Source organism: Octodon degus, unplaced genomic scaffold (assembly GCF_000260255.1).
Source record: "Octodon degus isolate 3935 unplaced genomic scaffold, OctDeg1.0 scaffold00092, whole genome shotgun sequence".
Classification (NCBI taxonomy): Eukaryota; Metazoa; Chordata; class Mammalia; order Rodentia; family Octodontidae; genus Octodon; species Octodon degus.
This window is the reverse complement of record NW_004524668.1, coordinates 2180388-2190790: the sequence shown is the minus strand read 5'-3', so window position 1 is coordinate 2190790 and position 10403 is coordinate 2180388. Positions and strand designations below refer to the sequence as shown.

The window sequence follows — 10403 nt, the reverse complement described above, 5'->3', positions numbered from 1 at the left end:
GTCCCTGTGCTTTGCTGAGCTTGTTCTAAGTAGGTGCTTTAGACCACTGAGCCATCTCACCAGCCCAAAGAAAGAGTCGGGACGGGGGCGCAAACCTGCGACCTCGCGCTCCGCAGTCCGGCGCTGAGACCGCCGAGACCGCCGCGCGAGGTCGCCGCCTGACTTTACCTTTTAAATCTAGTTATCTGTAAAAGAACCAAACCCACATCCAAACAAAGCCCCAACAACTAAACAAATGAAAAGAAAAAGATCACCTACCTGCTGGAGTTTTCAGAGGATTAAAAGTGACAATACCCTGACTCTGAATGAATGAATGAGTGAGTGCTAGATGCACCCGGAGTTAGGACGGTTAAAACCCCGTTTTTCTCTGAAGTGGGCTTCTTATACCTATTCAGTGTTTTGGCCCATGGAACGAGGGTAGAGGGCTGGGTGGGTTACAGTGGGAAGTGAAGGAACAAACGAAAAGTTAGGCAAAAATGCAGGGCTGGAAAAGAGAAGAAAATATCAATTCCACTGCCTTTTTTTTTTTTTTTTTTTCAGTACTGGGGATCGAACTCAGGACCTTGCGCTTGCCAGCCAGGCACTTATGCCACCCTCCAAGTCATTGAAAAAGCACATCTAGTTGGGAATGGATCACATATTTGAGGTCAGGCCAGGCAATTTAGCGAGACCTTGTCTCTAAGAATTTTTGAAAGGCTTTGATTATAGCTCAGTGTTAAGAGTACTTACCTAGCAATCCCCTGTAGTGACAAAATACACACATACATACATACATACATACATACATACAGTATGGCGTTTTGGGTCTCAATTTTCGGTGCCTGGTGTGGTGGTACACAAAGGTAAAGCAGGAAAATCTGCAACTTCAAGTAGAGCCTGGGCTACACAGTGAGACCTCATCTCCAAAAAATGAAGAATTCCGGTTGCACAGCAAGCAGAACCTTTGGTGAGGTCCTGTGGCTGCCTGTGTGGACACCAGCTTTGTGGACACAGGATTGCAGAAACAACCATGTATTGGGAGCCGGCTCTGTGGCACAGTGTGCGCCTGCCTGAAGCTACAGAACTGATGATTTCAGGCCCGAAAGAACCACAGTCTGGAGAGAGAGATTGTGCTGTGGAATGACCAGCATTGCAGTAGAAACGTGTCCCAAGGTCTCCTCAATCTAACAAAAGCGGAGGGCCCTGGGTTAGAGACTGTGTCCACCTGGAAAAGGCTGCATGTACAGGTGAGGGCACCAGTGATGAAGCTCTTGGGGAAGGAGAGGGAGATGAAGGAGACAGGTGAGGTGTTACAGACCCACCAACCTGTCACATTCTTATTTTTGTCTTTTTTCCTTGTGGAACCAGGGATTGAACTCAGGCCCTTGCGCTTGCCAGGGGAGTACTTATTCCACTGAGCCATCTCCCCGGCCCCAATTTTTGTCTTTTTGAGACAAGATCTCCTTATGCAGCTCAGGCTGGCCTTAAGCTCACTTTGTATGTTGCCCAGGCTGGTCTCAAACTCGCACCAATCCTCCTGCCTCAGCCTCCTGAGTGCTGGGATTACAGGTGTGCCTCACCATGCCTGGCTCCTTGTTTTGGTTTTTGGTGCTGGGATTGAACCCAGGGTTCAGGCATGCTAAACATGTGCTCCACATTTGAGCTAACACCAATGTTCAAACTGGTTTTATATTTAGCTTTCTCTCTGAAATCCACAAAAAATTTAAAATACGTAAATAATTTTTAAACTTTCCATAGTGAAGATTAAGACCTCTGCTGCTTTGTAAAATAACTCCAACACAGAGTATAAATGTGTAGCCACCACACACTGGCTAGTAGGCTGATGACAGGCATGGGGTTTGGGGTAGGCAAGGCACCCCCAAGAACCTGGATGTAAGGGAAATAAATGACAGGGCTCCTTTAGAGTTAAGCTACATAATCAATATAGAATATGTAAACCAGGGGCTGGGGAGATAGCTCAGTAGAATAAGCACTTGCCTGGCAAGCTCAAAGGCCTGAGTTCAATCCTCAGTTCAGCAAAGAAAAAAAAAGAATATGTAAACCAGACATTACATGTTACTCCTATTACTTAATTTTATGTTTTGCACATAATTTTTGGATATTTTCTCATAATATTTGTTTGCATAGTGATCCCTGGTATAGGAATTCAATATCCTATTTTTGCTCTATCCTGTGAACTTAAGCCTACCTAGACCTATGTTGTCAAAATCAAGAAATCAAAAAGAACAACAAAGCTTACACTCTAAGGAGTAGAATTAAGGGAGAAACCTTTAATATCTGTTAGGTGTTCCAGTTCGGGGGCCATGTGTTGCTATCATTGGCTGCTCTTGTCCTTACTGTACTCCCCATCTCGGCTCCTTGTACTCACTTTTATCATAACAAATAAGTAAGAAATAAACCAGGTAAGTACTTACTTTGACGGGGCTATCATTGTACAGCCAAGAGAGAAAATAGGTGGAGTTCCAGTAAGTGTCGGGACATTCCCACTCGCCATCAGACCAGAGGAGGTCGGGCTTGTAGCTGGAAGACACATGGGCAGAACAGTTTGTGATCTGAATGTGTTTGTAGGACAGTCTTTGTTTGTCTTTTGTTGCTGTTGATTTGTCGTGGGACTTGAACTCAGGACCTTGTGCTTGCCAGGCAGCCACTTGTGCCACTGAGTTATATCCCTGGCCAACAGGACAGCTTTGTAGACTCCTTTCTGTAACAAATACTATGGCTGTGGGTAGAGTTCAGGGACAGAATATTTGCCTGATATGCATGAGGTCCTGGGTATAATCACTAGCATTGAAAAAAAAAATTCCTCCAGTTTTGAAAATATCATAAAATTACTATAGGAACAACAATTAAAAAAATCACTTTGTTAATGTAACTAGTATTTAAAACAAACATAGCATATCTATAAAACCTTATATTTTTGTTTTACCTTTTTAGGAAGAGTAGTGTGTGTGTGTGTGTGTGTGTGTGTGTGTGTGTGTGTGTGTACACTGTGTGGGCACACAATATGGCTTCCTTCTAGTAACCAATTCCAATTAAAAGTGGTGCTTCCGGGCTGGTGACAGAGTCCAGTGGGAGAACACTTAGCAGGCAAAGGGGCCCTGAGTCTATCCTCAACACTGCAAAGAGGGCTTCTTTCCAACTATAGGATTAAGGATCTCACTATATAGTCCAGGCTGGCCTTGCACTATGTAGCCCAGGTTGGCCTCGAACCTGTGCCCATCTTCCTGCCTCAGCCTCCCAAGTGCTGAGGTTACAGATGTGTACCACCATGCCTGGCAATAGGCAGCCTTTGGTGTCCAGATTCTCATTTCAGAGTCAGAACCCCCCTTGCATCAGCCTCCATCCTAAGATGACTTCTCAAAGGAAGGCCTAGAGTTGCAAGAGACTTGCAGAGGCTTGGACAGACCCAGCCATTACTACATCAGAAACTGAGTTCTCTTCCCTGCCTTGAACAAACTACTTATTCTTCCTCTTTCCTCCTTCCTTCCTCTTTTCTTTGGGGGGTGAGATTGGGGGAAATGGGCGCATGAGAGCCTCATCCATACTAGGTAAGTGTCTATCACTGAACTTCACTCAAAGTATTTTATTTATTTTTCATTTATGTATTTGGTACAGGGTCTCACTACGCAGCTCAGACTCGTAGTGACCCTACTGTTTTCAGCCTCCCCAGCGCTGGGTTTACAGGCATGCGCCACCATTCCCCAGATCAGTGTGTCCCAGGGGTGGGGCTAGCATGACATGTGGGACCAGGGATCAAACCCAAGTCTTTTATTAAAAAGCTTTATTTGGAGACAGAGTCTCCCTAAACTGCCCAGGCTTGACTGTAACTCTTGAGGGCTTGCCATTCTTTATGAGCCCCTTCAGTATGATGAGGGCAGTTGAGGGTAAAACATGGTAAAGAGTAATGACAAAGCCAAAATGACAGTGGTTGTTATAAGCTAATGATAATAGTAATAGGGATAACACCTTATACAGTGCCAGTGCTAGGTGCTGTGACAGTTGGGGCTCATTTCAGAGTGGAAATCTGAGGCTCATAGGTGATCTGTATAGGGGCTTGTAAGAACCAAGGAGACTGGGCTGGAGAGATGGCTCAGTGGTCTAAAGCACCTACTTAGAACAAGCTTAGCAAAGCACAGGGACCGCGGTTCAATCCCCCAGCACCACATGCCAGCCAGCCCCGCCCCCTGGTGGGCTGAGCTGGCCACACACACACACACCCCTCTCTCTCTCTCTCTCTCTCTCTCTCTCTCTCTCTCTCTCTCTTAAATAAATAAATAAAAAAAAAATTAAAAAAAAAAAAAAGAACCAAGGAGACCCAAGCCCACAGGGTGCACGGCACGCTCTCCAAGGTCCTGATGGAGGGGAGCCCTGCAGGCAAGCAGAGGCCTGAAATTCACTCGTCATCCTCGTTTTGTGTGATGTTTCAGTGTATTAAGACAATATAACTACTTGCAGAAAACTTGAAAAGTAGGAGAAAAAAAACTGTTTACCTTAATAAAACCACTAAATTAAAAATGTTATATTATTTTACAACCACCAACTTTATTATTTTGACATCTTGTCGATTATTGTCATACGTACCTGCCTCCACCCCTTTGGTGTTTTGAGACAGGGTCTCACTATGTACCACAGGCTGGCCTCAAACTCACAGTGAACCTCCTGCCTCAGCCTCCCAAGTGCTGGGGTTACAGGACTGCGCCATCATGCTCACCCCCTTCCCTCCTTAAAAGCACCTAACGGGAAGCTCTGATTCCCTTGACGAAACATAAACATCACACATGTTTGTTTCTCACCTGTTTACAAGGTCATACAGCTCTGGCATCGTTTTGGAACTGACAAAATGCTGAGTATTGAGCTTGTTCTTCTTATCAAGTAGGTACAGCGGGTGGAACCACTCCAAGAGTGAGTGGTAGAGACCATAGCGTATGTTTCTTAAACAGAAAGACATGGCAGTGACTGTGGTTAAACAAAGAACTAATAATCTAAGAAAAATCAGCTACAGCATGTTAAAATATCAGTGCAATTCACTCATAGGAGTATGTGGGGGGGGGCGGTGAGATAGCTCAGTGGACTAAGCACCTGCTTAGGCAAGCGCAGGGCCTGGGGTTCGATCCCTGGCACTACATGCCAAGCCACCCCACCCCAGGGCATGCTGAACCAGACCCAGTACCAAATATATTTTTTTAAAAATTAGGTAAGAGAGTGAGACTGAAAACCATTTTCTTGAATTACTTCTTATCATTCACTTAAGCAAGAAGATTTGGTATACTGTTTTAGATAATATGTAACTACGTTATTGCACAGGACTGGGGACTCAATGCAGGGCTTTGTGTGCACCTTTCTACTGCTGAGCTGCATCACTGGTCCCTTTAACATTTATTTTCCTGTCACAGGGTCTATGTGTACCAGGCTGGCCTTGAACTTACTATGTAGTTCAGGCTGGCCTGGAACTCATGATGATACTCCTGCCTCAGCATCTCAAGTGCTGGGATTACACATGAGCACCACCACACCTGGCTAAAAACTGTATTTTAAGACAGTCTCACTAATTTGCCCAGGCTGTCCTTGAACTTGTGATCCTTTTGCCTCAGATTCCTGAGAAGCTAGGATCAAAGATATGCATCACCATGATTAGCTATTACAATTTATAATATATTTTCTTATTTTGCATCACTGGGTATCAGCCCTGCAATTTTTTATTTATTTATTGTTTTTTTTTTGAGACAAGGTCTCAATGTGTAATCCAGGCTGGCGTTAAACTCACTATGTAGCCTAGACTGGCCTTGAACTCACAGCAATCCTCCTGTCTCAGCCTCCCAAGTGCTGTGATTACAGGTGGGCACTACCATGCCTGGCTATGATATATTTTATAAAGAACAAAAAGAGTTGGGTGGGGATGTGGCTCAGGGGTAGAGCACTTACCTAGCATGCACCAGGCCCTGGGCTCAATCTCCAGTACCATGAAGAGGAAGTGATGGGCTGAAGGCTCCCAACACGAATGATAAATGTTTAAGGACATGGAAAATCTAATTATCCTGATTTGGTCATAACATGCTGCATACATGTAGTGAATTATCGCAGCAGACCCAATAAATATGCACAATTATTACAGTAAATTTAAAAAATAGTGTTATCAAAATATAATGTAACGAAGAAGTTAGGGATAAGGTTGCAATCCACAGAGTAAGAAGGAACTGAGGTAGGCATTTCATCATGTCACTAAACAGATACACTGAAGACGCTCAGCTCCTGATGCCCGGATCTAACCAACAGCCAGGTCCTAATCAACATTTACAACTGCTGCAAGGCACAGCATTGGGAATGAGACACCGAGCAGGTCACAGGACTCAGCTAACTGGTTCTTAAAGTGAAGGCCATGAACTTCTCTGAGTGTGTCATTTTTGGTCACATGAGAGCTTCAAAGCTCCTGATACTGGAAATGTAAAGGCCAGAAGTCTTTCAGAATGCTTATTAAGTGCAAATTTAGGAAATAAAACACATGAAATCAGGAAGCTGAAACCCCCAGAGGCTGCAGCAGAAGAGAAGACAGGGGCTGTCCACAGACACACACCTCTTCCGGAGAGCTGCTCCCAACTCACCCACCAAATCCCGATGGGGGCCTATGTCCTTAGAGTTCCAGTTCCAAGATACTGGACTGGGCCAGTTTGTGAAGCCTTCATGATGTTTTGTGGTGAAGACCACATACCTGTGGATGTCAAAACAAATGGACAAAGGAAGTAAGCAGCAAGCTACAAACACGAGCTTGCCCAGCATGTCTTCCTTCAGCTTTAAAGCCGGTAAGGAAAGCCAGGTGGGTGTTATAATCCTGGTGCTCTGAGAGGCTGAGGCACAAGGATTATTAAATTGGAGCCAATCCCAGGCAACTTCACAAGCCCCATTTTACAATTTAAAAGTAAAAAAGGGGTAAGGATGTAGTTCAGTGCAAAGGCCCTGGGTTCAATCCCCAACTGCCACACCACCACCAAAACTGGTAGGGAGCACTTGATAACTGGAAATGTGCTGCCGTGAGTCACTATTATTAGTGACGCCAAGCACCTCACTGCAGACACAACACCCCACCCTGGGGATGTCATCGCAACAATGCAGGCAAAGTTGACTAGGTCACAGTCCTTGTATCTAGCCAACGAGCCCAGAGGAAAGGAAGCAGATAAACAACTAGCTCTCTGATTCTCTTTTTTTGTGGCCCTTCTGGGTACAAATAATTAACTTTCTTTAACTCTTTGCCGTGAAGGAGAATGATGTGGACTAGCAATAGGAAATTATAGCAGCACAAGCTGTTCTACCAAACCTACGTAATCTTTGCTTATTTACAGGAGTAACAAACCAGGCATGGTGATACACACACACACCTGTGATCACAACACTTGGAGGCTGAGGCAGGAGGATCACCAAGGGTTCCGAGCCAGCCTGGGCTAGACAATGCATCCAAGGCCACTCTGAACTATAGGGCAAGAGACCCTGTCTCAAAAAATAGAAGCAAAGGGGCTGGGGAGATGGCTCAGTAGAACAAGCACTTGCCTGGCAAGAACAAGGGCCTGAGTTCAACCCCTGTTTCTGCAAAAAAAAAGAAGCAAAACCACAACAGAAGTGACAGCAGACCTAAGGGCTGGGACAAAGGCAGGTGTTGAAATAATCCAATCACATGGCATTTCATTTACTTTTATGGCAGAAAAGTAGATAATGCCTAGATGTGAGGATCTGATCACTGTCCGGTGTGGGGGACTCCTGAACTTTGGAGGACACATAGTCCTTTAAGAGTCACGGTCCTCTGTAGTGCATGTTTCTCACATCTGTAATGTTTTTTCTTTGTAAAGTATAGATCTTTAAGGCCACTAGAAGACAGACATTTTCTCTGTTGACTCTAGGTTTTTACATATATTTGCAAATGCTAAGTGCTGGTTTCAGTTTCTCTTAGGAAAATAGAACGAAAAGGTGCAACAGAAACAGAAACCTGGAAGATGACTGAGGAGCCGGGTAGGGAACAAGACTGCTCCAAATGGAAAGCACAGGGACCTCCTTATCTCCTTCTCTCTTCGCCACTGCCTGAGAGCGCAGGCACTGCAAGACCCTCGAGGTCGCCCCACCTGGGAGGCCCTGCCCCAGACAAAGCAGATCTTCCTCCCCTCTCATACCCCGGCGGCGGCGGTTTGGGGTTTTCAGTTCTCTGAACTGGCCCACCACAACCTCCAGAGTTCCGGACACCACAACCTTTCGGAGAACCGCACAGGGCGGGCCAGAGGGCAGCAGAGAGAGCATCTGTGTCGTGTGTACCTGAAGCAACCGCCCCAGGCCGGAGCGCCCGTTTGTCCCTCTCAGTCGAAGGCACAGGGCAACTGTCCAGCGAGGTTGCAGGGAGCCCGCGGGGGGTCGTCGGGGCCCACACATGAATGAGGTCCAGATTCCACGCCCAGCTAAGGTGTAGATAGTGAGGGATGGCGCCTCCCTGAAACTTGTATTTTTCTTTTCTTTTTTTTTTTTTTTTCTACCGGGGATTTGAACACAAGATCTTTGCACGGAGTTACGTCTCCAGCCCGAATCCAGATTTAACAACCCCCAACCAGACGCTCCTTACTCTGGGGCCAGTGCGCCACGTCCGGCGGCGCCCCCACCTCCCCGGCCCCAGCTCCGGCCCGGATGGGACTCACTTGGCCCCCGCGGCCTGGAAGAGCTGGGCCCACTCGTCAGGGCGGAAGAAGCGCGCCGTGAACTGCGGCCCGAAGTCGCCGTAGGTGAAGCCGGGCGGGTAGTTGTCCCGCATGAAGAGCTGGTACCCGAGCTGCCCCTCGCCCTGCCAGTGCCACCAGAACCACTCGCTGCCCCAGGCCGGCACCGAAAACACGCCCCAGTGCACAAACACCCCGAACTTGGCCTCGTCGAACCAGGAGGGCAGCGGCCGGGAGTCCAGGCTCGGCCAGTCTGGGGTGTAGCGGCGCGGAGCCCCAAACCCCGACCGCGCCGCTCCGAGCAGCACCAGCAGCAGCGCGGCGGCCCCTCGCCCGAGCATCCCTGCTTCCGCGCCGCCCCGCCCCCTCTTAATGCGCAGGTGCAACGTGGCTCCGCCCCTCGGATCAATGATTGGCCCGGGAGGAAAAGGGGCGGGCCAACATCGCGATTTCTTGATTCCTGGGCCGCCTCCTCTCCAGAGAAAGGGTCTCTGCAGCGCCCTCTGGAGTTGCAAGCGAGAAAAACCCAGTGAACTACCAACTCGCGAAAATAAGACAGGCTCTGGGTGTGCTGAGAACTTGGGAGTTCCCTTTGTACAGTCTTCCTGCAGCGGTAGGTCGAGGCCTGAGCACAGGTTTTAGTTCGTGGGGAATTAGGGAGCCAGAAAGCGCTTTTTGTTTTGGTTTAGTTTGTTCTTGTTTTTCAGATAGGATCTCACAGGCCTCGAACTCTCTGCGACCCGCCTGCCTCAGTCTCTCCAATGCTGGCATTAAGGGCGCGTACCTTCAGGCTCCACCATAGGGAGATTTTCAGCTGTGTATGAATCAGAAACGCTCAGCAATGGGCTGACCAGATTGGAGGGGTGAGGAACAGCTTGGCAGAAATAATGGGGTAGAGCTGGGAAGAAGTGTCGTGTCAGGGAAGCAGAGGGAAAAGCGCCCCCTGAAAGAGAGGTGTGATCTTTCTGGAGGTGGGGGATGGGGAGTTTTGCAGGTCCAGAGGGAGAGGCTCATGGGAAATCCTCCAGGGCTCCCACAGGCTGCAACAGATGCAGTCTACAAAGTCTACCCGTGCAGGAAACAAGCAAGTCAGAAGCCACATGACCACATGTGGTGCCATTGGTGGTAACAGCAGCTTGTTAGAGCTGCGAGGAAGCTTAGAGAGCTCTGGCACCTTCCTCCTCCCGACCCCTCCCATTTTACAGGGTAGTTAACAGGTCCAGAGCAGGGGGAAAAGAATTGTCTAAGATTGTGCAACTGGTTTGGGCCCAAATGGGACCGGAATCAAACCTCAGCAAATATGGACTTTGTGCCTCTTTCTCCCGGGTCCTGTGTTCCTCCTGGGAGAAGGCAGGGCCAGCGTGACAGCTCGACACTTCCTTCTCCTGGGAGTGATCCAGACATCAGGGCTTAGCACCATGAGTGGTGATATTTAGGCGCTGCTCTTCGAGGTCAGGGTGGGCCTAAATCCAACAGCAGGTGTGCAAGGAAGGAATGCATTTTCTGGCTTTATAAGCCACCCATTTAGTGGAAATTTGCTGCAGAAAAATACAAAATCATAAACTGAACGTCAGGCAAAGAGGACCACAGGTTTGAGTTCAGCCTGGGCAGTTTAGCAACATAATAAGACCCTGTCTTAAAGTGAAAACAAGGGCCAGGGAGATGGCTCAGTAGAATATGCACTTGCCTGACAAGCACAAGGGCCTGAGTTCAATCCTC

General features: G+C 47.7%; 1 protein-coding gene across 1 annotated transcript in view; it reads right to left on the bottom strand.

Moving 5' to 3' along the window:
• Fuca1 (alpha-L-fucosidase 1) overlaps nucleotides 1–9042 on the bottom strand; it is a 17672-nt gene extending 8630 nt beyond the window's left edge. Inside the window, exons 1-4 of the mRNA XM_004637732.2 lie at nucleotides 8667–9042; nucleotides 6572–6706; nucleotides 4794–4931; nucleotides 2415–2520 (exon numbers count right to left, since the gene is read on the bottom strand). Coding sequence (XP_004637789.1) covers nucleotides 2415–2520; nucleotides 4794–4931; nucleotides 6572–6706; nucleotides 8667–9025 — 738 coding nt within the window. The 5' untranslated portion in view covers nucleotides 9026–9042. The remainder of the gene's footprint in view (nucleotides 1–2414; nucleotides 2521–4793; nucleotides 4932–6571; nucleotides 6707–8666) is intronic.
• Nucleotides 9043–10403: the final 1361 nt, after the last annotated feature.